This window comes from Balaenoptera musculus, chromosome 3 (genome assembly GCF_009873245.2).
Source record: "Balaenoptera musculus isolate JJ_BM4_2016_0621 chromosome 3, mBalMus1.pri.v3, whole genome shotgun sequence".
In the NCBI taxonomy this organism is placed as follows: domain Eukaryota; kingdom Metazoa; phylum Chordata; class Mammalia; order Artiodactyla; family Balaenopteridae; genus Balaenoptera; species Balaenoptera musculus.
The window spans coordinates 159455018-159480841 of NC_045787.1; the positions used below are offsets into that span (position 1 = coordinate 159455018).

Consider the following 25824-nt stretch of genomic DNA (forward strand, 5'->3'; position numbering starts at 1 on the left):
CGGTACTAGACCCAGCAGGGCTTAGACGTCCCAAGGAACTCAAGGGCCATCGGCACTTCTGTGAGGCTGTCCCAGATAGGTGTGGCATGTCCCTGGCAGTGAGAGCTTTAGACGGATCTCAGCCGCTGGGGTAGGGATTCCACCATTCCTAATACCTGTGTCAATTCTAAATCCTCTGGTGATGAATTGTGAATTGTGGCACTTCTCAGAATTTTCAGCCTCACAATCCCGATTTGACTGTGTCTAGGCTTTGGTGTGAGCTAAGACCCTCCACATCCCACACGCTTTGCCCAGAGAGCCCCTTGCTTGCCCTGTGTTAAGGGGCTGAATTGTGTCGCCCCCAAAATTCATATCCTGAAATCCCAACCCCCATCTTAGTCAGCTCAGGCTGCCATCACAAAATACCACAGACTGGGGGACTTCAACAAGAGACATTTATTTCTTATGGTTCTAGAGACTGGAAAGTCCAAGGTCAAGGTTCTGGTCGATTTAGTTCTTTTTTTTTTTTTTTTTCTGATTCAGTTCTTAATGAGGGATCTCTTCCTGGCTTGTAGACAGCCATCTTCTTTCCGTGTCCTCACGTGGCCTTTTCTTGGCGCGTGACCATGGAGAGAGGTGGGATGGGGTTGGGGGAGAGATTGAGAGAGAGATCACTCTGGTGTCTCTGTCTTCTTATAAGCAGCCTCATTGATTATAGATGTTCCACCCTCTTGGCCTCATCTAAACCTAATCACCTCCCAAAGGCACCCCTTCCTAACACCATCATATTGGAGGTTAGGGCTTTAACATATAAATTTGTGGGGGTGCGGGGAGACACAGACATTCGGTACATAACAGCCCCAAGACTTCAGAATGTGATTGTATTTAGAGACAGGGCCTTTAAAGAGGTAGTCACGTTAAAATGTAGCCTTTAGGGTGGGTACTAATCCACTATGACTGGCATCCTTGGCAAAGGGGGACATGAGGACACAGAGACCAGCACAGAGGGAAGATGATGTGAAGATAAAGGGAGAAGATGGCTAGCTACAAGCCAAGAGAGAGGCCTGGAACAGATCCTTTCCTCATGGCCCTCAGAAGGAACCAGCCCTGCTAACACCTTGATATTGGACTTCTGGCCTCCAGATCCACGAGACAAGAAATTTCTACTTTTTTAAGCCACCCAATTTGTGGTACTTTGTTACGCAGCCCCAGCAGACTCATACACCCTGCCTCTAGGAAGACCAACCAACTTGGTTGGCCCGGGACCAAGGGATTCCGCGGATGCAGGCCTCGTGGGTGCCTCCTCCCTGCCTGCACCTGAGACTGAGGAACCCAGGCTCCTTGGCGTTCCCAAGGTGGGCCTCTCCTCCATCCTCTGGTTCTGCTTTTTGTTTAGGTAAAATCGACATTTAGGTCATTCTGACCTTATCAGACTTTTCTAGAGCTGAACCAAGTGTTTCTTCCTGAACTCAAGAATGTGAAGGCCCCTGTGCCTTAGGCTGAATAAACGCCCCTGGACTCCTGTCCTGTGGCATTTGTAACAACGTACCACAAACAGTGGCTTTAAACAATGGGAGTTTATTCTCTCGCAGTTCTGGAGGCCAAGGTCTGAAGTCAGTGTGTGGGCAGGGCCATGGCTCCTCTGGAGGTCTAGGGGAGGATGCTTCCTAGCCTCTTTCAGCTTCTGGGAACTCCCAGCATTCCTTGGCTTGTGACTGCATCACTCCAATCTCTGCCTGTCTTTCCACGGCCTATTTTCTGTGTCTCTTCATCCTCTCTTCTTATAAGGATATCAGTGCTACCTCTGCAAAAGCGTCCAGCCACCCTCACCCCAGGCTCTGGGCTTATGTGGCTCAGGCTTGGGGTCCAGTTAATTTGCTCTGCCATCCCTGATACATGCCCCGGGAGGGAGATGGTACGTCTTAACAACGTGCCATAAGGGAGGTTCCCATGCTTTATCCTGATCTAAAGATGGAAAGCTTTGGGAGAGCATTCTTTCTGCAATCTTAACAATCACCAAAGCAGAGTTATCTTAACTCCATGGCTCCACCGGTGCCCACAGGAGCACCATTGCTCATTTGCTAAATTCCCGAATGCTTTGAATCACTCCTTTTTCCATTTAACCTATATTATTGGGCAGCTTCTCTGAACTAAGCCCCATCACTGGACAATGGACTTGGTTTCTGTCCTCCAGCCGCTCACACTGTGGGTCAGGAGCATGATGAGGGTTGGTGGGCTTCCTGGAGGAGGTGACAATTGAAGCAAGGCCTGGAGGATGAGGTGGGCCTGAGCTGGGGGTCTTAGAAGCCAGCCTAGTGATAGAGTGGGATGGGGCGGGGCGGCCAGGGGTCTGCCTGCTTCCCCCAGAGTGTCTCTGAATTGATTTGTCGTGCTCAGACTTCATTTGGAAAACATGGCACCAACATAAAAGAAAGGGAATGGGGCTTTGAAAGCTGAGGCTGCAGTCAGTGGGGCACCAGAAGGATACAAAGTGAGGGGCTGCAAGCCATCCAGTGCTTTCCCCAGGCATCTCCTGAGAACCTTCGGGAGCGTGGTGGGTGGGGTGAAGGCAGAGCAGCCTCCCAGGGCTCCAATTCCCACCCCCGCTGCACCCCGCAGGAGGAGAGGGGTGCCATTGCCAAAGCCAGGCACTTCCTGGAGTCCGGCGCGCCCCTGGCTGTGGACCCCTACAGCAGTGCCCTGACCGCCTACGCGCTGACCCTGCTCCGCAGCCCTGCAGCCCCCGCCGCTCTGCGAAAGCTCCGCAGCCTGGCCATCACCCAGGGTAGGTGCCCCTGCCTGCCACCCCAGCAGACACAGTGTGGGACCAGCCCACTGCGGGCCCCAGTAAACAGCTCATGAACACGTGCATGGAACTAAGGAGGCATCCTTTGCTCACTCTGTTGTTTGTTTGTTTTTTTATAAATTTATTTTAAAAATTATTTTATTTTATTTTTGGCTGCGTTGGGTCTTCGTTGCTGCACACGGGCTTTCTCTAGTTGCGGCGAGCAGGGGCTACTTTTCATTGCGGGGTGCCGGCTTCTCATTGCGGTGGCTTCCCTTGTTGTGGAGCACGGGCTCTAGGCGCACGGGCCTCAGTAGTTGTGGCTCGCGGGCTCTAGAGCGCAGGCTCAGTAGTTGTGGCGCACGGGCTTAGTTGCTCCGCGGCATGTGGGATCCTCCTGGACCAGGGATCGAACCCGTGTCCCCTTCATTGGCAGGCGGATTCTTAACCACTGGGCCACCAGGGAAGTCCCTCACTCTGGTTTTTTTACTCATTTATTACTCATTCATTATTGCATCTACTAGTGGCTTCATTTGATGAAGTGGCTTGAGCTTGAGCATCATTTTCTTCCCCTATGAAGTGGGGGATGCCACCCCGCCCCCACCAGGGAAAACAGTGCTCAGAGATCCCCGGTAGAGGATCCCCCAGGCTTCCTGGAAACCATCCCTGGGCAGGGTGCTGGGAGGCAGGGGAGGGCTGCACCTCACTCCCACGCTGCCCCCCACCACTGGGTGAGCCTCGGAAAGCCTTTTCCATCTTGGAGTGTCAGTCTCCCCATCTACAAAATGACTCCCCATTGTGTTTGGGGAGCCCCAGTCACTGAGCTGTGACTTCTCGGAAGGTCCCCAAACTCAGTCTCCTTCCCCCCCACCCCTGGGCTTTCCCAGGAGCTGCGCTGGGATTCCATCCAGCTTCTCTGCTTAAGATGTCACCTGAAGAATTGCTTTCACTGCTTAAGAAGAGGAAGAAGAAAAAAAAAAAAACCTTAAAAAGCAAAATTCTAAAACCATCCAGTTGGATGATGGTGTCAATTTAGGACTAACTGCTCAAGATCTGAGGCAGGGAGGGCTGATTTCTCAATGGTTTGAGGGCTTTTAATACCGCACATGAGCTCAGAATCTGTGGAGCCTTTGCAAGTACGGAGTGGTTTCCTGGTCCCCAAGTGGGGTAGACTGGGGCCAGCCTCAGGGCCCCAGCCAGGAGGGAGGCCATTGATTAGTGATGTCTGCCGGGGTACAGAAAAGCAGCCAGGGATTGGTGATGTCTGCCAACGGTGCAGGAGGGGCTGGGTTTGTCGCTGTAGTTGCAGATCTGAGATGTAGCCCCAAGACCCTTCCTGTCCCAGCCATCTTCCCCTGGTACCCTCTCCCCCTGGGGCCCAGCCGCCTGATGTCTCTTCTTGAGACCACATGCGCTGACACTCAGCATGGGTTGCCAGGCTGAGTGCCAAGAGGGGTTGTGGCCCCTGACCTGTTCTGGCCTTACAGATGGGGTGACCCACTGGAGCCTGACGGGTTCCCGGGATGTGGACAAGGATGCGTTCCTGAGCTTCAGTGATGGGGTCTATCAGACAGGTACTGGCCACCCCACCTGCAGTGCCTGCTGTGGGCACCGGGTCCTGGGTCCCAGTGTCAAAAGGGCCCCAGCTGGCCTCTTCCGTTGCAGTGGTCTCGGCCGAGGTGGAAATGACAGCCTATGCCCTGCTGACCTACACGCTCCTGGGAGATGTGGCCACTGCCCTGCCTGTGGTGAAGTGGCTGTCCCAGCAGCGGAACGCCCTTGGGGGCTTCTCCTCCACTCAGGTGAGCCAGGAAGGGCCAAAAGAGGGGCTCGGGTCTGAGCGGGGTTACTGCGGCCCAGGCTTGGGACTCAAGAGCCAGGTAGGAAGCCAGTGGCTGCTTCAAGTCTCAGGACGGCTCCTTGCCCGCAGCCCCTGGGGGCCTGATGTCCAAGAGAGGGCAGGAGGATGGGGCCGAGGGACAGATGTGCCTGGCTCTGGGACAGGGACCCAGCCCCCGCCTCCGTGGAGGTGCTCCCCAGCTGGCTGGGACCCCCAGCCCTGTGGGTATCTACACCGGACACCCAGTGCTCTCTGTGCCAGCCTCACGGGTCGCTGGTATCCAGAGGGGGTCCGTGGCGCCCGCAGTGTGGGCCAGACCTCCTGCTCCTGGGGCCGACCTCAGCCTCCTGCTCTGTCCCTAGGACACCTGCGTGGCTCTGCAGGCCTTGGCAGAGTATGCCATCTTGTCTTACGCGGGCGGCATCAACCTCACTGTCTCCCTGGCCTCCACCAACTTGGACTACCAGGAGACCTTCGAGCTGCACAGGGCCAACCAGAAGCTTCTGCAGATGGCGGCGGTGCGTATTCCCGGGACCAGGCTCAGGGGGTGGGCAGCGACGGCGGCCCCTCCCTGCTGCCTGTCTGTCCACGTGTGTCTGCGGGGGAAACCACGGCATCTTCTCTCCCCAGATCCCCAGCCTCCCCACAGGGCTGTTTGTGAGCGCCAAGGGCGAAGGCTGCTGCCTAATGCAGGTGAGACTGCGGGGAGAGGGGGCGCTTCAAGGGCACCCCTGGAGGGGCGGGCGGGAGGGAGCTCCGTGTTGGGCCAGGTTGAGTGGGGTGGATGTGTGTGTGAGAGCCACCCCAGGGCAGCCTGTCAGCCCCCTGAAATGCCATCCACTCTGCCCAAGGCAGGACCCAAGGCAGATGGCAATGTGTCCCCTTGAGGATGGAGTCCCCCCAGAAGCTCCATCTGATCCTCGTTCCGGTGGTCTCTGACCTTAAGCAGACCCCTCCCTTCACCCCCCATGGTGGGACTTGTTATTCTCACTGCCAGGGCCTGAACGGAGATGCCCAGCCTGGCGCTCCCCATGACCCCTCAGTCACCAGGCTCAGGCTTTAGTCACACTCTGGGCGGAGACAGGCTGGCCTCCTAGGCTCTGGCCAGCGGTCAGAGGGCGAGTCTGCCAGGAGACCCTCGCATTCTCAGCTTCTCCATCTGGAAAGTGGGAGCCCAGACAACACAGTGGATAGGAGACGGAGCCTGAGAGGCAGATAGACCTGGGCTTGAAATGTGGAAAAATGGGATGATGGTCGTACCTACACCATCAGGGCGAAATGGAATGACCGTAGTGCCCAGAACTGTTGTTGATGTCACCACTGTCGTCGTTCTGGCTGTCCCCCACCTTGCCCTGCCCTTGCCTCTCCCCTCCCCACTCCCCTGTCCCCTCAGCCTCTGTCCTCCCACCCCCCCAGATCGACGTTACCTACAATGTGCCCGACCCGGTGGCCAAGCCGTCCTTCCAGCTGCTTGTGAACCTCCAAGAGCCCGAGGCCGAGCGGCGGCCCCCTGCGCCTGCCTCCTCGGCTGACGATGACGACCCAGCAGCCGACCAGCATCAGCAGGAGTACCCGGTGACCCTGGAGGTGTGCACCAGGTAAGCCCTCCTGCCCCGCTGGCTGGCACCGCCACCGGCGTCCACCGGTGGACGGCGTATTATATAGTGACGCTCTCGGCTAGGAACGCCTCGGGCATCCATCTGGGCCTCTGCTACCTGTGGGAGCCCCACAGACATTTCACCGACTCGAGCCAAAGTTGTGGCTGGACCAGCCCTTGTGGTCCTTGGTCTGATCACAAGACACACCTCAGCAACACCCATCAGGGAACTTTGAAGAACAAGATTTCTTACTCACAGGTCCTGGAGGGTACATGACCCTCCTGAGGGTCACACAGCGAGGTCACAGGTAGAGAGACAGAAAGAAGGCACGGACCTGAGGTTCTGCCTATATTGGGGTCCGAGGGGGGTTGCCTACATTTTTGTGGATTCACTCTTTATTGGCGAATTTAAAATATACGAGCAGGAATTAGGGTGCTGGAAGGGGAAGGCAGGGTGACCCAAGTGGTCCGTCATCTAGGTTACCCAGGGCTTTCTGAAAGAGGGACCTTCGTGGGTGGGGGCAGCCTGATTCCTCTTCTGGTTGTTTTGCTAGTAGTTGTGTCATACAGCTGCCAGTATCTTTATTCAAGATGGATGTCTTCGAAATGGATGCCTTTGCAATCGGAAGCTTACACTCCAAATGATTTTTGACATGAAAGAAATGGAAGTGCTTCTGAATGGGTGCAGCAAACCCCAGTGACAGGTGGGGCTGGGTGGGATGGCTGTTTGTGGCCCCTGTGCGACCCACCAGCCCCAGGTGTGACCCTAGGACCAGGCCACAGAGGGTCCTCGGTGGTGGGTGCATGCGGCTGCCCACAAAGGATGCTCATTACCATGGCAACGATGGCGGACCCCAAAGGTGGTTGGAAGCTATGGCACCTGAAGCCCATCAGAGCTGCCCAGACACCTTCTTTAACCTTGACCCTCAGCCCTCACATGTCCAAGGCTCCCATCTTAGGAAGTTCTGAAGAACAAGCCCAACTTGGTCCGAGCCCGGGAGCCCTGGCTGAGTGGCTTCCCAAACCTCCAGCTGTGTTTCCTGCTCCACAGTGAGACTCAGGATGGTTCCACTAAGCAGGGCTGTGATCACCGTCTAATCAGGTGGGGGAGCAAGAAGCAGCTGGACTGGCCCAGCTGTCTGGCCCCGGCAGGCCTGCTGGGGCATCTCTGTTCCTCCCTCAGATGTGTTAAGAAAAAACCCCCACTGTGTGCCACCCGGATGTAGCATCTCTCAGGCCTCACCCCTGCAGGAAGCCTCCCCCGCCTGCCCCAGGAGCTGTGGCCACCCCGTCCCCTTGGGCCACAGTCTGCAGGTTCCTCCCTCAATGTCAGTCTCCCTGTCACCAGCACCCAGCACAGGGAGGGCCTGGCACATAGCAGGCCCCAGAGGCCATATTTACCCCCACCCCCATGTCACAGAAGGGGAAACTGAGGGCTGGCACTGGAGAGTGACCGGGTCTCCCCCAGTAGCCTGGACTCCCTCGGCCCCACGAAGCAGCTCCGCACACTGGGGGCACAGCATGGAGTTCGGGTCAGACACAGCCCAGAGTCGCTGGACCTGGGTCAGGCCCAGAACCCTCGGCAAGGCCTTTTCTTTACGGTCTCAGTGTCTTAGCTGTGAAATGGGCTGACCGATGACCCAGCCAAGGGTGTCTGTGCAGATGGGCTGCCAGGCAGGCAGGCTCGGGGGTTGCGGGGACAGAGGGGTCCATGAATTCCACGGCGGGGCTTGCGTTCAAGGGCCTCCCTGTCTCCCCTCATCGGAAGGTGGATGCACACAGGCTCCTCCAACATGGCGGTCCTGGAGGTGCCCCTGCTGTCGGGGTTCCGGGCGGACGTTGAGAGCCTGGAGCAGGTGAGGTGGCCCTGCTGGGCGGGGCTCGGGTCGGGGTCTCTGGCTGGTGGCCCTGCCCAGGTTGCAAATTCCCAGCCCTTCATAAAACGGGTTTTGGTTTTTGCTTTTGTCTTTCTGGGCAAAGTTGGTGTTTGGGGGCTGGCCATCTGCTGAGGGGCAGGTGGGGAGGGGTGGGGGCTTTCCCAGTAGGTGTCACTCAGTGGGCCACCTGTGCTGTTATCCATGTGGCAGAGGAAGGCTTCAACGAACCTGCCTGCGCTTTGGGGATGATCTGGGATACCAGGGAGAGATTTGCCACCATCCTCAACTTAAAGGGAGACCGGCCCCCTTTTGGGGGAGGGAGGGGAAGAGGGTCACAAAGTGGGCGGAGCAGCCTTACCTGAGGATGTCTGCAGTGTGGGGAGGGACAGGAAAGTAGGGCCTGTCCTGGGGGAGGGGGTTTGAATGGTGCAGGTGAGGCAGGAGCAGGTGGCAGGGTTCTGTGGGCGCCTAGGGGGCCACAGGGAGGCCCGGCCTGGGACTGAGGCTCGATCAGGGGAGACTGCAGGCAGGGAAGGGGAAGCAGGCACTCGGGACAGTGGTAATCAGCCTTGAATGCCCTCTCCTGGGTGCTGACCTCCACCCCCTGGCCTGGCCCGTGGGGACTTGCTGGACGACCGTGGGCAAACTCCTCAGCCTCCGGGGCCTTGGCTCCTCACGGGTCCAGCCCACCTTGGGCCCTTGGAGATCGGGGAGGAAGAGAGCATTGGGGTCTGAAGGGCCGGGCAGACGCTGACCTCTGGCTTCCCTGCCAGCTGCTCCTCGACAAGCACGTGGCACTGAAGAGGTACGAGGTGGCTGGTCGCAGAGTGCTCTTCTACTTTGATGAGGTACTGCTGGCCGGGGGTGGTGGGTGGAGGCCTCCACGGCAGCCACGTTGGCGAGGGCACGGCTGCCATGGCCCGGTGTGGTTCCTGCAATGATCTCATACCAAGAAAAAGAAACTGGGAGAGTCAACTCAGGCGGAGTTGGCACGGCTGCCTGCCCTGTGCCCTAGCCAGCTTGCTTTGGTGCAGAAAGTTGGGAGGGGTGTGGGATAGTATTCAGGCATCAAAAGGAATGAAGCAGTGATGGTTTGAACCTCAAAAACATGCGGAGTGAAGAGACAGAAAGCAGATTGGTGGTTGCCAGGAGTTGGGGGGATGGGGAGTGCAAATGGGGATAGGGTTTCCTTTTGAGGTGATGGAAATATTCTGCAGATGGATAGTGGTTGCACAAGTTTGTGAATGTCCACACACACACACACACACACACACACAGGGAGGGAGGGCACCTGCCATGGGGGGAGTGGGGGATGAAAGACCAGCTGAGATGTTTTTCCCAAGTGGGATGGAAGGACCCACAAAATTAAAATGGGATCACGTTTCTGTTTCACGCCTCCTGGGCATCCCGAAATCAGCCAGTTCTGGGCCCACATTTTGCGGCGTCACAGAGCACAGAGGCCGGAGCTCAGTCTCTGGCCCTAGTGGCCCCGGCCGAGCCTGAGCCCGCCCGCTGCCCCCGCAGATCCCCAGCGGGTGTTTGACGTGCGTGAGGTTCCGGGCGCTCCGCCAGCACGTCGTGGGCAGGACGTCGGCGCTGCCCATCTCCGTGTACGACTACTACGAGCCTGGTAGGTCCGCGCCCAACACCCACAACTCTAGCTCAGTCCCTCACCCTGTCATCCATCACTTGGTCACCCTTCTCCCCTTGTCCCGCAGCCTTCGAGGCCACGCGCTTCTACAACGTCAGCTCGTGCAGTCCCCTCGCCCGGGAGCTGTGCGCGGGGCCTGCGTGCAACGAGGTGGAGCGTGCCTTGGCCCAGGGCCCTGGTAAGTGCGCGGGGCCATTGCCCCTTCCGACCACCCGCCACCCCGACCCCACCCGCGGCAGAGGAGGGTACAGCATGGTAAAGGCAGGAGGACCTGGCACGGTCAAGGGCGCACTGCCTGAGCGGAGGGGCTTGGGGTTGAGCAGAGTGGGCAGGCAGTGAGAAGGAGGCGGGGCTTAGCGGGGCGGGGGGTGGGCAGTGAGGAGGGGGGGGGCCTAGCGGGGTGTGAGGGGGCGGGTGTAGAAGTGGGAGGCCCAAAGGAGAGCCCTTGCCTCCCCTTCCCCACAAGCCAGAGGGTGTCGGGACCCAGGCCGGGAGCCCCAATCGGCCACAGCGAAGGGCAGGACGGGCTAGGGGTCCCTCGGGACCCTTTTCTGTATTTTCCAAACTTCTTGAAATGAGTTTAGATTGCTTTTAATTTAAAAGTTTTCTTTTTCTTTTTCATTTATTTATTTATTAACATCTTTATTGGAATATAATTGCTTTACAATGGTGTGTTAGTTTCTGCTATATAATAAAGTGAATCAGCTGTACGTGTACATATATCCCCATATCCCTTCCCTCTTGCCTCTCCCTCCCTCCCACCCTCCATATCCCACCCCTCTAGGTGGTCACAAACCACCGAGCTGATCTCCCTGTGCTATGCGGCTGCTTCCCACTAGTAATCCATTTTACATTTGGTAGTGTATATATGTCAATACTACTCTCTCACTTCGTCCCAGCTTACCCTTCCACCTCCCCATATCCTCAAGTCCATTCTCTACGTCTGTGTCTTTATTCCTGTCCTGCTCCTAGGTTCTTCAGAATCAATTTTTTTTAAAATTTAGATTCCATATATATGTGTTAGCATACGGTATTTGTTTTTCTCTTTCTGACTTACTTCACTCTGTATGACAGACTCTAGGTCCATCCACCTCACTACAGATAACTCAATTTTGTTTCTTTTTATGGCTGAGTAATATTCCATTGTATATATGTGCCACATCTTCTTTATTCATTCATCTGTCGATGGACACTTAGGTTGGTTCCATGTCCTGGCTATTGTAAGTAGAGCTGCAATGAACATAAAAATTTTCTTTTTAAATTTTATTTTGGTAAACACTAGGCAAATGCTTGTGTGAAATTCTACCAGGTCAGGGCTCAGGGCTTCCTAGGAACTGTCTCCACGCTGTGGAGTGTGGTCCGGACCCCAGGGACTTCTCCCCCACCCCAGGCCCAGGTGGAGGCGGGGATCAAGTTGGGGGGTGGAGTTCCAGGGGCCCTGCCCATTTCACCTCGCCCGCCAGGCTGGTCCCCCGGCGAGGGAGGTCCCGCGGCCATCCCGGAGGAGGGGACGAAGATCACGCGCTGCGGCTGCGCACGCGACTGTGCCACCAGCGGGGACCCGGTATGTGGCTCCGACGGCGTCGTCTACGCCAGCACCTGCCACCTCCAGGAGGCTGCCTGCCGCGGACGTGTGAGATTGGAACCCGCATCCCCCAGCCGCTGTGCCCTTGGTGAGGATCCACCCATGCCCCGCCTCGGGGACCCCACCTTGTCCCGGAATGTATCGCTCCATCTTCTCCTCTTTGCGTCTGGGTCCCTTTGCATCTCCTCAGTCTTGGTCAGTCTCTTCCCCAGCCCCACCCCAACTTTGTGCTTTTCTGCGTCTCCTCATCTCTGATTTCTGTGTCCGCTTCCCCACCTTGTGACCTCACCTCCTATCTGTTGCTCTGGGCCTCAGATCTCCTCCCCTCGGGCCCCCGGGGCTGTTGGTCATCCAGATCCTCTCCCTCCAGTGCCTTCCCTACCGACTCAGTCCTCCTTCCTTCCAGAGCAGCCGACACCAGCCTCTGCTTTGTACAGCTACGACTATGACCTGGGTGCCCTGGACGCTGGGCATGTGGCAGCCGGCCATGAGGACTTGGATGGGGAAACAGAGGACAGGTGAGAGCTGGGCCCGCCCCCAACCTCCCTCCACTGGCCCTGGAACCTGGCAGGGAGTGGGAGTGACTGATGGAGGGGGTCAGCCTGCTGTAGGGTTTCAGGGGATGAGGTGGGGGATCCGTTCTCCCTTGACCCCCATCCACCCAGCACACATAGAAGAGCAGCCTGTATGTGTAGGGTGAGCTTAGCGAACCCTCCCAAGGACTGGACCCCAGGACAGACCTGTCCCTGAGACCCACTGGGCCTGGGACCCCTATTAAAGAAGAAATTATTCATGACGCAAGGAATATATTTTTCAAGGGGGAGCACTATGGAGTCTTGCAGTGGGGATAGAGATTGTAACCAACTCTTAATAATAAAAAAAGAAAAAGTGGGAATTTATAGCCAAGGAGTAGGGGGTGGCAGTCAGTGGATGGAAAGTTACTAGGAGGAAACATCAGGGGTGAAGGGGGGATATTCTAGCTAAACCGACTGCACCTGATTGTTGCTGAAGGCAGGCCAGGGTGATGAGACATTACAGGGGGCGGGGGGTGGATGGTGGAGGAAGAGGAGCCCAATCAGATATCAAGGGCGATCAGTACGGAGGAGGGGGGTTTCTGGCTAAACTGACATATTAGCAGATTCTTGCTACAGTTGGGCAGTGCTGAGATGAACACGGAAGCCTAGAATTTGAGACCGAGGTGAAAAAGAGCTCAGAGGAGCCCGAGTGGAGTTTGGTTAGGTAGAGAATCTTTGACCCCCTGAAGGAAGGATGGAGGAAATGGTCAGGAGACCAGAGAGCCCTGTGGGGTGAGGCTCGGAAGGGGCTGCTGGGCAGACTTCCTGGACGAGGCACATCTTTTGGGTCGAGCAAACTCAGCTCAAGAGGTTTAAACAACAAGTTGATCTATCAGCTCAGGTAAGTGCCAGGTCCTGGAGGCTGGCTGCACTGGTGGACCTCAGAGCCCTGCCTTCCTGGTGGCAAGGGTCTCTCCACCCCATGCTGGTGGCAAAGGCTGGTTTACATCCCCACTCAGCAAACCCAGTAGGAAAGCTTTTCCACCAGCACCAACCAAAGTCCCAGAGATTTAGGGGTGGGTCCTCTTGCACCAGGCACTGGGTTTAGTTCACATGCATATAATATAATTATCGATAGGGCTGGGTTTAGGGTACTGTTGCACTAATTTTGTTTTGCCCCCCTGTGTTTCTCCTTCCATGCCCTCTTTTGAATATCTTTTAGAATTCCATTTTGATTCAGTTATTGTTGTTTTAGCATGATATTTTTAGTGGTAACTCTGGGGATAAGACTATTCATCTTTAAATTTTTCACAGTCTACTTGGTGGGAGTATTGTAACCACTTTCAGCAAAATGTAGCAACTTTGAAGCCGTTTCTGTCCATGTGTTGTCGCCTCCCATCTCTCATGCTATAATTATCATATGTATAACTTTAAAGTCGCCCAAGTGTTGCCCACCCTATCCAGTGTCTTCTGAGAGAGGTCTGCTTTTATTTTCCTTTTGGAGGGGAAGATTTTTATTAAACTTCTAAATTTGAGATACCATAGGTTCACATGCAGTTGGAAGAAATAACAGAGAGATCTTAGGTGCCCTTCATCCAGTTTCCCCCAGTGGTAACATTTCCCGGAACTCGAGTTACAGTGTAACACCAGGAAATTGACATCAATACAATCTACCCCTCTTACGCCTATTTCACCACTTTTGCATGCACTCGTTTGCAATTGAGTCTGCAGTTTTCCCCCACGTGTAGATCTGTGTAATCATGACCACAGTCAAGATACAGGACAGCCCATCACCTCAAGGATCCCTTTAGCTGCAGGTTTATAGCCAAACTCACCTCAATTTCCGCACTCCTCCCCGCCCCCCAACCATTCATCTGTTCTCCCGCTCTATACTTTTGCCATTTCAGGGATGCTTTGTAAACAGAATTGTGGGGTACGTAACCTTTTGAGATTGGCTTTCTCTCACTCAACAGATTTCCCTTGCTGTCCATCCATGGTGTTGTATCAATAGTTCCTCCCTTCTCATAGCTGATTGAGTTCCACAGATATAAGTTTTCTATTTGGTCAGTGGTCCCTTGCAAGCTGCACTCATTCTTACCAGAAGTGAAGGTCTCATCCCATCACTGTGGCCTGGTGGGGGTGGGCAGGGTCCTGAGGGGCCTTGCTGGACCATGTCCCTCCCAACCCCGGCTCCAGGTGGGGCGCTCGTGTCTCAGTGGGCGGAGGCAGCCAGGTGGAGCCACTTGGAGGCGGGTTTAGGGAATGGTCCGCAGTCCCGCCCCCGCCAGGCCTGGCAGCCCACAGGCATTTTTTGGCTTCTCTCTCCATCAGTCAGAGCGGCTTCTCTTCCTAAAGCTCCGAGCAGGAAGACGTGATCTGGCTGTGATTTCACCCCACCGGAAGAGGGTCACTCACAGGAGACTTGACTGTCTGGGGGCTGCCGGGCCCTGCCCAGGTGACCCCTGCTTCCAAATGAACCCGATAAACAGACCAGCAGAGACGATGGTGGGCATCCTGGGGGCTCAGCCCCCACCTGAACAGGAAGGATGGTCAGCGAGGTGGCTGGAGGCACCCCCCTCCCCGCCACCTCGCCAGCTGCAGCTGGAGTACCAGTCGCCTCACCCTACAGCCCTTGGGCTGGGTGGCCAGAGCAGCTCCCACAGCCTGACGTTCTGCTCCCCGGAGAAGGGACATTTCTGGGAAGGACTCATAGCCAAACACCTGTTTCTGAGGGGACATGACTCTGGCCAAATCAAGGACGTAGCGTCAGCAACGTAGAAATGAAACAGGCTGCTTTTCTGCAGAATGACTGCCTGGGCTGCTGAGCCCCTGGACCCAAACCCCAAATTGTCCCAGAACTGTCACAGTCTCTGCACCCCTGCCTCACCCCAGGGGTCCCTGAATGTTTGGCCTCGACAGCACCAGGCTCTGCAGAGAAATTCCTGGGCTCCAGACCGATGCACCTTCAACTTCCCACTTACTGACCTCGACCTCTGAACCCCTGATCTTCCAATGCCCTGCCTGGAAGATTGTCCCCCTCCTAGCAGCCTGGGAGGTTGTCCTAGCTCTGGACCTACCGAAGCCGTGTGCTCAGACCTGCCTCCCGGCTCTCTGTTCCCCCTCCTGCATTCTCCTGTCTTCCGCCTCCACGGTGGTAATTTATTTCAGCCAACACTACTCATCTCTGGACAGCACGGAGACCCTGAGGGGGCTGCCCAGCCTGTGGGTCCCCGTCGTGCAGCACCGGCCACTTTCCACGCCCCTGACCCCTGCCATCCTGCAAGGTTACAGTGCCCTTGCCGAGGCCCTGTTGCCACTTGCCTTAGAGGCTGCTGGTGTAATAAAAGCTCATTTCCATAGACTCCCTGACAGACTTGGGCCTCCTGCGGGCAGGGGAGGCTGAGGGGCAGCTCTAAGGGCTGGAGCCCGGCTCCCTTCTGGCCCCTCACCTCCATTCCTTCATCTACAGCCCAGCCTTTCAGAGCAGGGTGGGGAGGAGGCTTTGGAACACTTGCGTCCCAGGGTAATCATAGATTCCCATGCACGTGTAAGAAATCAGACCAATGCAGAGACTACCCTTTACCCAGCCTCCCCCAGTGGTAACATCTTGGAAGACTCTAGTACATCATCACACCAGGCTACTGACATGATATTCTTTGTTGACTTTATTCACACGGCCCCAGTTTCACTTTTACATGGGCGAGTGTGCGTGTGTGCGTGTGCATGTGTGTGTGTGTGTGTGTGTGTCCCCCGTCCTGGGGCTTCCGGCTCACTCCTCCCCAGACCAGAGACATACGAACTTGATGGGGAGCCCAGGAATGGCACCCATTCCCGTCTGCCTCTGGAGAGGGCTTGTGTACTCCCCCACAAGTGATGCCTCCTGACGCTGCCCTGTGCTGCCTGCTGGGGTGGGGAACGGCAGGGTGTGTGTGCATGTGTGTCTGGGGCTATGGCTGCCCTTCCCCATGTGGTGCCCCCCTGACTTGATTCAAAGCAGCCTTCAGCTGGCTGGGGGTGGGTTCTGCAAAGCTGCAGCCCCGTGACCCTGGGTGTACACCGTAAATCCTTGCATCGCTCCACCCACCCAGTCCGTGGGGGAGTTACCTGAGAAGAGGAATCAGACCATGGGAAAGCAGGAGGAGGTGATGTCTTGCAGCGAGGGTGACAGTAGGAGGCTGAGCCCTGTGGCTCCCGGTGATGGGTTGCACCAGGCTTTGGGGAGCAGAGTAGAGGTCTCCACTGCTCAGGAGATGCCCCAGAACACGAAGGCCCATCCTGGGAACGAGGACCGCCAACGGGGCTCCCAGCCACCTTGGCCACAAGCGGGTAGGGGGCCCGAGCCTCCTCCTGGGTGGGGTCCTGCAGCGGGTCCAAGGCAGCACCGGCTTCGCCTTGTCCACACCTTGGACACGGACACAGGCGAGCTGGCTGGGCCTGGGAACCTGCATTTAATGCTTGTCTTAGTTTCCTGGGGCTGCCGTAACCAAGTACCACGTACCAGGTGGCTTAAAACAACAGAAATTCATTCTCTGACAGTTCTGGAGGCCAGAAGTCTGAGATAGAGGTGTGGGCAGGGTTGGCTCCTTCTGGGGGCTCTGAGGGAGAGTCTGTCCCAGGCTGGTCTCCTGGCTTCTTGTGGCTGCCAGCAGTCTGTGGCGTCCCTTGGCTTGTGGCCATATCACCCCATCTCTGCCTCTGTGGTCACATGGCCTTCCCTGTGTGTCTCTGTGTCTTCTTCTTATAAGGACACCAGTCACATCGGATTTTTAGGGCCCACCCTACTCTAGTGTGACCTCATCCTAACTAATTACACCTGCAAACACCTTATTTCCAAATAAGCTCACTGTTGGAGGTTCTCAGTGGACATGAATTGGGAGGGGACCCTGTTCAACCCACTGCAACCTCGTTCTTGTTTGTCCGGCCTGTGGAGGGGCTGTCACACAAACGAGGAGGACCGGGTGCCGGTCGCCGGGCTGCACCCCTCCCTGGAAGCCGTGGCAGTTCCAGGCGCCCAGCGAAGCATCGCTTCGTGCACCTTGCTCCTGAACTCGGCCGACACGTAGTAGTAGATGAAGGGGTCTACACAGCTGTTGAGGGTGCTGAGCGCCAGGCTGGGCAGGTAGGCGGCGTACAGGTCCCCCCAGGCATCGGGGTCCGGGTTTGAGTAGTGCAGGAGCAGCAGCACGTTGCTGGGCGCAAAGAAGGCCACGGCCGTGGTCAGCACCAGTGCGGTCAGCCTCAGCGCGTGGCCGTAACGCCGGCCGCCGGCCGCCAGCGTGCGCAGGGTGGCCCCGTAACTCAGCAGCATGGCCAGCAGCGGCAGGAAGCAGCCGAGCACCGCCAGGCAGATGAAGGCGGGCCGCCAGTAGGAGGCCTGGGCACCGACGGGCAGCACATCGTGGCAGAGCACGTGGTCCGAACGCGACAGCCGGAAGGTCTGCTGCTGCAGCGCCAGGGGCAGCGCCAGGGCGGCTGCCACCAGCCAGGCCGTGACACAGAGCCCGATGGCCAGGCGCTGGCCTCGCAGGGTGCGGGCCCGCAGCGGGTGCACCACGGCCAGGTAGCGGTCCAGGCTGACGGCGGCCAGTAGCAGCACGGAGCCGTACATGTGACCGTAGAGCGCGGCCGTGTCCAGGCGGCAGACGGCCTCGCCGAAGGGCCAGCGCTGGCCCCGCAGGTGGTAGGTGACGCGTGGCGGCAGCGCCAGGGCCAGCAGCAGGTCAGCCGCCGCCAAGTTCATCAGCAGCACCGTGGAGGGCAGTCGTGGCACCCGTGTGGCCAGCACCCACAGCGCCAGGCCATTGGCGGGCAGCCCCACTGCCAGGGCCAGCCCGTAGAGCGCGGGCACCAGTCTCGTGGGCACCCAGCCTAGCAGCAGTGCCCGAGAGCTGCCCGGGACCTCCAGAGTGTTGCTGTCATTGGCACAGGGCTGGCCAGGGAAGCTGCGCGGGTGGGGCCCCGGTGTGCTATCTGGGGGAGAGAGGCCCGGAGGGAAAGGGGATAGAAGCGCTGAGAGACCAGGAGTCAGCTCCCCACCCCTAGCCCCTCATCTGGTTCCCCGGCTGGATGGCGCTGCCCCTGAGAATCTGTAGACCTAGCCCCAGCTCTCAGGAGCCCCTGGGCTGGTGGGACAGAGCTGGACATGGAAACCCCCAGCCCTGTGGACTCAGGGCTGGGCTGGAGAAGCCCCACCCCCGTTCCCTGTCTCCCCTTCACCGGCTCTGGGCGCCCTCCCAGTCCCAAGGCAGGGCCCGAGGTCACTCACCACCACCTCTCTCTGTGCTGCCCCCGTCGTCGTCGTAGATGATGGGGGTCTGGGTGTCATCCAGACTGAACCCCAGCGCTAGGGGCCACAGCAGCAGGAGAGCCCACATGCTGCCGGTGCTGGGTGCCGGCTGCTCTGGGCTGTGGCCGGCTGACCTCAGGCTTCCTGCCTGGCTGGAACCCCCCCCCCCACCCCGCCCCCAGCTTCCTGAGTGCCTGCGGAGGAGCTGACAGGGTCGGGTGAGATAAACCAGTCCCTGCCCCCCACGAGCCCGTGGGAGGCCCAAAGCCTGGCCTGAGGAGGCCTGGCAGCTGGGGTTACTTGGGGTCTAGGTGCCGGGCCAGTATGATGGGAGAGGAGGTGCCAGGCTGCAGCCCCCGTATAGCCTAGGAAGCCTCTGTAGGCGAAATGGCCACTTTTGCTGGCCAATCACATCTTGGCCCCATCCCCATGACAGCCCAGCCCTCTGTGCCACGCTCCCCTCCCTCCATCAGGAACTCTTGGCCCTTCCTGAAGCCTCCCCCTCCCAAACCCCACCCCTGGCTCTGGCAGGCAGGACCCCAAGTCAGAGGCCAGAGCAGGTGAGCGGACCCCCCCAAATGCCCCTGGCCCTCTGTGGAGGTCACCCTGCCTTATGCAGCCTCACCCACGCCGCAGCACAGGTCCCCCGGCTGGCGCAGAGTAAGGAGCAGAGAGGGGAAGGCCTTGTGAGCCTGCTGGGGAGGTCTTGGTCCTCAGCCAGGACCCCCGATGCTGACCATGCGCTGTCCTGGGGGTCTTTAGGGGAGCGTGGCTGCAGCCCCCTCTGGGGGGGGTGCCCATTTCCAGTTCTCAAAGCCGCTTCTGCTCTGGTCCTGACCCCACGCTCAGCCTGGGGTCCCAGGTGTGACCAGGGGCCACAGCCATACGTGAGCCAGAGGGAGGTGGCCCAGCCAGCCCAGAGAACCCCCTGAACCACCTTCCCTTGGGGTCCTCACCCCTCAGACCTCTCCACGTCCCACCCAGAGGGGAGGGTACTCCTCTCTCCTGAATACGATCCCCTCTCCAGACCTCAGAGCAGCTACACCGTCCTACACCGGGGGAGCCCTGCACTGGGGGTTCTCGGTCTCTGTGAGGTCAGGGCTGGGCCACAGTGGTGGGGGCAATGTCTGGGAGCAGGTGGACCCCAAGGGGGCAGTGGGGGGTCAGGGAAGAAGAAATGAACTAGGGGTGGGAGAGGGGGTCGGATGCAGCCATGTCCTGGTATGGCGAACCCTAATCTAGCCACACACTCGGGGACATGGGAGCCAGCCAGGAAATGACCGAGCAGTCCTGGACAGAGTCAGTGCAGCCAGAGGCCGAGATGCCGAGGTCCCTGTCCCCCAGCCCCAGAGTTGGTCGGCGGGGATCGAGGCCTGGAGAGCTCCAGTCAGGGCAGGGGGTCTCAGCCAGGAACCTCTCCCTCATTTCTGAGCAGTTTCCACCAGCACCGATGACGAATTCATCCCGCACCTACGCCTCACAGCACATGTGACCAGTGATGATGATGACGCCCTCGGCGCACAGGAAAACGGGGGTGGGGACCCCCTGCTGCCCTCCAGGAGAGAGCAGGGAACCTGCTCAGGGGAAGCTGGGCCCAGCAGCTCTTCCCGGCCAGGCATAGGGCAGACTGGAGCCTGAGGAGGGTGGTTTCACTCAGGAATTCCGTGTCTAGGAATTTATGGCGGGTCTGTACAGGGAGAGGCTCAGGAAGGCGTCTGTACAGGGAAATTTCCGGCAGCGGGGTGGGGGGCCATAAACAACCCCCCCTCACCCCTGCCGCCATGGAAACAGCCGCGGAGGTGCAGGGCCGCTGTTTCCAATCAGATGACAAGCCACATGAATACCTCCTGGGGGACACTGGGGGCAGCTGCCTTCGGGGAGAGGGACTTGGGCACCTACTCTTCTCTGTGAGCTTTTTTTGTGCTATTGGAATTTTCTGTGCCGTGCGTCACTTTCCATAAAAACTCTTGTTTCCAAAAAGGCATAATAGTAGCTTTAAAAGGAAGGAAATTCTGACACAGGCTACAACATGGATGAACCTTGAAGACACTGTGCTGAGTGAAATAAGCCAGTCACCAAAGGACAAATACTGTATGATTCCACTTATATGAAGTCCCTAGAGTGGCCAAATGCATAGAGACCGAAAGAAGCAGAAGGGTAGTTGCCAGGGGCTAGGGGTGTGGGGAATGGGGAGTTAGTGTTTAGTCGAGGATAGAATTTCAGTTTGGGAAGATGAACAGGGTCTGGAGATGGATGGCGGGCATGGTTACACAACCACGTGGATGTACTTTATTTGTTTATTTATTTACTCATTTACTTATGGCTGCGCTGCAAGGCTTGCGCGATCCTAGTTCCCCAACCAGGGATCGAACCCGCGCTGTCAGCAGTGAGGGCGCCGAGTCCTAACCACTGGACCGCCAGGGAATTCCCAACGTGGGTGTACGTTATGTCACTGAACTGTACGCTTAAAATGGTCAGCGTGGTAAACTGTGTTACGTGTATTTTACCACAATTTAAATAAGTGATAAAAATGGCAAACAGCCCTAAGCCAGTCCTGGGATCCCTCATCCTCCAGCCCCATCTGGACCCCCCAAGCCCCCTCCCCCAAGCCTATCCTCCCTGGCTGTCCCCTCCCTGCCCCACCGTCTCCAGTGGAAGATGGACGTCACCGATGACTCAGCCCCTCAAGTCCCGAGGCAATGCTTCTCGGGGTGGCCATCTTTGTGGAAATTGTGTTTTCTTTATGTTGTACTTTGAAGCCAGATGGGTGCCCGGATCTCGCCTCATTCCCGGGCTGGGCCTCGGCCTGCGGCCAGGGACATTAACCCTCGGACCGGGACGAGAGGTGGGTGCTGTGACCCCCCCCACTTGCCGGGCACCAAGGTTTGAGGTCCAGCCCTCCCAACCACAGAGGCCCTATGCTTCATCCCTGGAACCCCAGATCTGAGTCTGCTCACCTGTCCTGTGGGCTGGAGCTCCCGCACACAGGGCTGCATGGAGAAGGTTCTGGAGACCCTCCGGCAGGGCTGCAGGTATCGCATGCTCGTCAGCCCCCATCCCTGCAGGATCTTTCTGGGCACGTTCCACCCCAACCAGTCCCACCCCTACCAGTTCTACCCCCCACCCCCACCCCCTCCCCCCCGCCACGGGCCTCCTGAGACTGATTTTAGGTCAACTTGCTTTTTAGGACCATCAGCCTCATTCTCAGCCAAGACATCAGGTGCATTGGGCTAGTTCTATTTTGCAAAGAGCCAGCAAGGCAAACACCTCACTAGTAACAGAGTAAATGTTCTACCTGAGCCCCCCAACTCCACTGCTGCCCCAAGCACCACAGGCACCCCCCACCTCCACCATGCTAGGGAGGGGGAGGGCAGCCCACCTGGTCCTGCAGCTCCGCACCACTTGAAGGAGGCCGGAAGGGGAGCTGCAGGGCGGTTAGGATGAGGGCTGCTTTATTAGCAGCCATAGGTAGGCGCAGGGCCCAGGTCCTCATCCGTGTTTGCCAAGCCCCCTCTGCCACGTGGAGCTGCTGTCTTTCAGGCCAGCGGAGACCCTCCCTCCTGTCTCTAGTCCAGGAACCTCATCCCAGTCACAGGCACTGCCCACTCGAGGGCAGGGACTCTTCTGGGAGGTGTCCACTAGGGCTGGAATCCTGGGGCCAAGAGTTCTGCCCGGCCACAGAGGTCCCTGGGGACTGCTCTTGTCTGCTCTCCTGGGACCGGGTGTCCTTCCTGGGAGCTGCAGCATCCACCATCTGCCTCCCAGGCCTCCCCTCCCAGGGCTTCCAACAAAAGCCAGTCTGGGAGCACAGAGGGGGCCCTGGCCATCCCTGGATGTGAGACATCTAGGGCAGCACCAAGCCTCGGTCACAAACTCCCCAGGAGCTCTGACCCTCTGGGGAGTTGTGCACTGCCAGGGGCGTGTAGGGCGGGTCCCTGGGAGGCAGCTGTGGCCCCTTGGGAAGGTTGGGGACGACTCTTGGGAGAGGACTTGCCAGGTGGGCAGGGTGGGCTGGGCAGAAGGCAGGGCCAACTGAGCTCAGGGACCCAACGGGTGAGGCCTGGCAGTGGGCACTGAGTGGGAGTGAGGGGAGGGGGTCGGCCAGTTGCGCTGCAAAAGCCTCAGGGTGGGGGGACAGCTAAGAGGACCCTAAGCAGAGCTGAGGGCTCTCTCCTACCTGGAGGCAGGTGTGGGGCTGGTAGGAGGGGGTCCTGGAGATGTTCAGGGGACCCAATGATGGTGAAGACACAGGAGGTGAGAGGAAAGGAGGGGGCAGGGGGGCAGCTGGGAGGGGGGACCAGAGAGCACAGAGTGTGGTTTTGTAGGGCTGGAGGAAGGAGAGACCCCGCAACCCCTGCCATCTGTGGGCTTCTGCACCTGGTGTCAGAAGCGGGTGGGCAGGCACAGAAAGCTCACAGCAAACGCTGCAGTCTTCAGATTGTTTTGCATGTGCAACACTGGAAGGAAACACTTCTCATTTCCAGCAAATACGAAAACTGAGGGGAACGAACACACCAAGTCCCCTACATACGAACCTTCAAGTGGGTTCCATCAGCGTCGGGCGTGAGTGAAATTGCAGCTTGCCCTCCGTCTCCTATTGCTGACCGTCCTTCAGCTCTACTATCTCCCACCTCCTCTGCCTCCTCCAGTCAGTAACTCTTCTCACCTGTTCACTTGACGCCAGCCCTGTATGCCAGCTGTTGTACTGTACTACTGTCCTTTTCAAGGTACTGTACTGTAAGGTTCAAAATGTTTTATTTTTTTTTATGTATTATTTGTGTGAAAAGTATTATAAACCGATTACAGTACAGTACCATATAGCCGATGGTGTTAGTTGGGTACCTAGGCTAACTTCGTTGGAACAAATTGGGCTTGGGAACACGCTCTCGGAACAGAACTTGTTTGTCTGTAGGGGACTTACTGTATTCTAGAAAACACTCTGGAGGCGGGGCCATGCCCCGGGGGGAAACAGGACCCTGTTGCGCAGCCACAGGGAAGCCACGGGGGGTCCCCACATGGGGTCTGAGGACTCCCAGGTGCGCCTGTGCTGACACTCCCTGCGGTCAGGCCAACTCCCCTGGCAGTGAGACGTCACCCCCAGATTTGCTCACAGGAAATGACTGACTGAACCTCACAGCTTTAGATTAATATTTAATTTTTAACTTTAATGTGCAAATAAATAGAAAAGGAAAACTACATTCAAAACAGCTGCAAAGGAAGAACAAGCCCCAGAACAGAAATTCTTCAAAAACAGAAGAGATGCTCCCTAGAAGCATGCAGGGTGGGGGGCTTGGTGGGGTATGGCCCGCACCCCGGGCCCAGGCAGAGGGCACAGGAGGGGCTGCGGGCTCCCGAGGAGGACGGCTGCCGGGAGGGTCTGGTTCAGGAATTCTGATAAGTTTCCTTCTTATAAAACAAGGATGCGTACAAAGTGCATGGATTACACGTGAGAAAACCCGGGTGAGGAGACACCCAGGTGGGACAGGTTGGCCTTGGAATCGCCCAGGCCTGGAGTCACAGGCTTTGCAAACCTCGAGTTCCACAGGTAAACTTCTAGAAACACGTCTCCGATTCCCGGAACCTTGGGTTTGGCACAGCTCAGCTGCAGGAAGGCAAGGGCTGCGGCTGGCAGAGGCGGCTGCACGGGGGTTCTTCCAGGCCCACGGCTCAGTGGAGCCCACTCGCTGATGGTGTCAGGGGCCCGGCCAGAGCTTCTCACGGTGCAGGAAGTTCAAAAAGCTGGTTCCTAGCCCGAACTGCTTGGCATTCTTGGCACAGAAGCTTTTGCCCCTCACACAGTACCCGCCCCGGGTGGTGGCCGCTGGAACGGAGGTGTTGGGGCGGGTATGCGGAAGTCCACGAAGAGGGCTGTCACCCCCAGAGAGGCCGTGGGACTTGGCCGTTGTAGAACTTACAACCACTAAGAGAGCATAAAGGAATAAATATGTGTGTGCATATATATACTTCTAGAATGTCCATCTTAGGTACACAACCGCACCCCAGGGCCCTCCCAGGGTGGGACCACTCGAGCTCAGCGGGTGCGGCAGGCCAGGCCCCCTCCCCTCACGTGCCCAGAGTCCAGCTGTCGGATCAACATGGGGTTTGAGTCTCTTTTTTTTCCAGAGCAGGGTCTTCTGGGCAGCTCTGGTGCTGCCTGCCCACTCTATGTCTGGATGTCAAAGCAGGATCCCAACAGCTTGGCTGAAAGGGCTCTTCTCACTTTCAAAGTGACTGAGGACCCCAGGCACCCGCCGGGCCAAGCCGATGCCCGAACTGTCAGATGCAGGTTGTCGCCCAGCTTGGGAAATGTTTCTAGAAGCTTGGGAAGGACATGCTTTTCAAGCAGGTCCACCTGGGCCCGACTCCTCCGATGTCAGGGACCCTCAAACGCTGACCCCTCCCGAACGTGAGCCCTCACGCGGCTCTTCGCCCACTTCCACCAAACGCAGAAAACGACCAGCGGTGCCCAAGCCTGGGGATTTGGCACGTGTGACGGGAGTAGCCCAGCAGGCATGTGAATGCACTCTCTTGTGCCTTGACTGGTGCACTGCTCCTCCCCCTTCCAGTGGGGACTAAGCCCCTAGAGTTCAAGTGTGGGGCGGGGGTGTGGTTTACGTCTGGCACAGGACGGGCCCAAAGGAAGCGGGGAAGCCAAGAGGGATGGCAGCGTGGGGCCGAGAGCCGACACAACCCGCCCTTCTCTGGAGCTCACAGCCCATAGCAGCAAGGCTGGGGGACGCTCTGCTCCCCTCACACTGTTCATGAAAACGCCCGATGGACACGCAGGCCAAGGAAGCAACTGCACTAAGTGCGAGTCGTGGTGCCCGTGTGGGAGCGTCAGGGCGAGGCCGGGCGGCGGCTGTACTGCACTCGGTAGCGGGTCACCGGCAGCCCGTGCACATGAGCCGTCTCGCAGAGCGTCTTGCAGGGCACCATGTCCTCGTCCTCCTCGCCCATCAGCCAGTCCTGCACCAGGCTGGCTGCCTCCACCGGCACGTTGTCCTCCAGCCAGCGGCTGTGCCACTCCTCAAAGTGCTGGTGGTGGCGCAGCAGGACCAGGGGCTGCACCTGCAGGGGGCGGGGGAGAGAAGAATCAGGATGGCCCAGGCACCCCAGACAGCTGTGGGCTGGCCCCCAGGGTCCCGGGACGTGGGCAGGGAGGGGCACCTGCTTGGCCCGGCCGAGCGTCCCGCGGCGGTACATGTAGTCCTCGGAGTTGACGATGAACATCATCTTGTGGGTGCTGAGCTTGAAGCGGCAGTCCACGTTGCAGGCGCTCTCCACCCCGACCAGCCGCTTCCAGGAGCTCTTGGCCTCGCCCCGCAGCGCGCGCACCTGCTCACACTGCCACCTGCGGAACTTCTTGAGGTTCCTGGGGGCGAGAGGAGGATCTGCAGACTAGAAGGTCCTTGTGGTCCAGAAACACTGGGAAGATGCCTGACCTCCCAGGGCTGGAGAAACGCAATCTGAAGCAATGAAAACCACCACCCAAACCCTTTGATTCCGTGAAAACTAATAAAACCCCGTCACGCTGGGTGCTGGCAACGGTGGGAGAGGCCCCCGGGCCCGAAGTCCGCTCACCTCTGCAGGAACACAGGCTTCAGGAGGAAGCCCTCGGTGGGCGAGCTGGATGCACCCTCGGTCCCCACGTACTGCTCCACGTACCGAGCCAGGTGCTTGGGGGACAGAGGGAGACACAGCCCAGGTCA

At 58.0% G+C, this 25824-nt stretch overlaps 3 protein-coding genes across 5 annotated transcripts in view; 1 reads left to right on the top strand and 2 right to left on the bottom strand.

Moving 5' to 3' along the window:
• The window catches only part of CPAMD8 (C3 and PZP like alpha-2-macroglobulin domain containing 8), a 98608-nt gene extending 83200 nt beyond the window's left edge, over positions 1–15408 (top strand). The window contains exons 30-42 of the mRNA XM_036849441.1: positions 2599–2764; positions 4252–4338; positions 4430–4566; positions 4967–5122; positions 5235–5297; positions 6021–6202; positions 7970–8057; positions 8852–8926; positions 9603–9708; positions 9797–9907; positions 11193–11402; positions 11721–11832; positions 14161–15408. Of these exons, the coding sequence (XP_036705336.1) occupies positions 2599–2764; positions 4252–4338; positions 4430–4566; positions 4967–5122; positions 5235–5297; positions 6021–6202; positions 7970–8057; positions 8852–8926; positions 9603–9708; positions 9797–9907; positions 11193–11402; positions 11721–11832; positions 14161–14182 (1515 nt within the window). The 3' untranslated portion in view covers positions 14183–15408. The remainder of the gene's footprint in view (positions 1–2598; positions 2765–4251; positions 4339–4429; positions 4567–4966; positions 5123–5234; positions 5298–6020; positions 6203–7969; positions 8058–8851; positions 8927–9602; positions 9709–9796; positions 9908–11192; positions 11403–11720; positions 11833–14160) is intronic.
• Positions 15409–16338: 930 nt separating this feature from the next.
• Positions 16339–18225, bottom strand: F2RL3 (F2R like thrombin or trypsin receptor 3). The gene is made up of 2 exons (XM_036849440.1): positions 18095–18225; positions 16339–17799 (listed from the first exon to the last, which is right to left on the bottom strand). Exons 1-2 carry the CDS (start codon positions 18201–18203, stop codon positions 16766–16768), a joined length of 1143 nt encoding a protein of 380 aa, XP_036705335.1. The 5' UTR covers positions 18204–18225; the 3' UTR covers positions 16339–16765.
• A 5064-nt stretch (positions 18226–23289) lies between these two features.
• SIN3B (SIN3 transcription regulator family member B) overlaps positions 23290–25824 on the bottom strand; it is a 37713-nt gene continuing 35178 nt past the window's right edge. For all 3 annotated transcript variants that reach the window (XM_036847078.1, XM_036847077.1, XM_036847076.1), the window contains 3 exons: positions 25697–25791; positions 25283–25487; positions 23290–25183 (listed from right to left, as the gene is read on the bottom strand). In XM_036847078.1, coding sequence (XP_036702973.1) covers positions 24953–25183; positions 25283–25487; positions 25697–25791 — 531 coding nt within the window. In that variant the 3' untranslated portion in view covers positions 23290–24952. The remainder of the gene's footprint in view (positions 25184–25282; positions 25488–25696; positions 25792–25824) is intronic.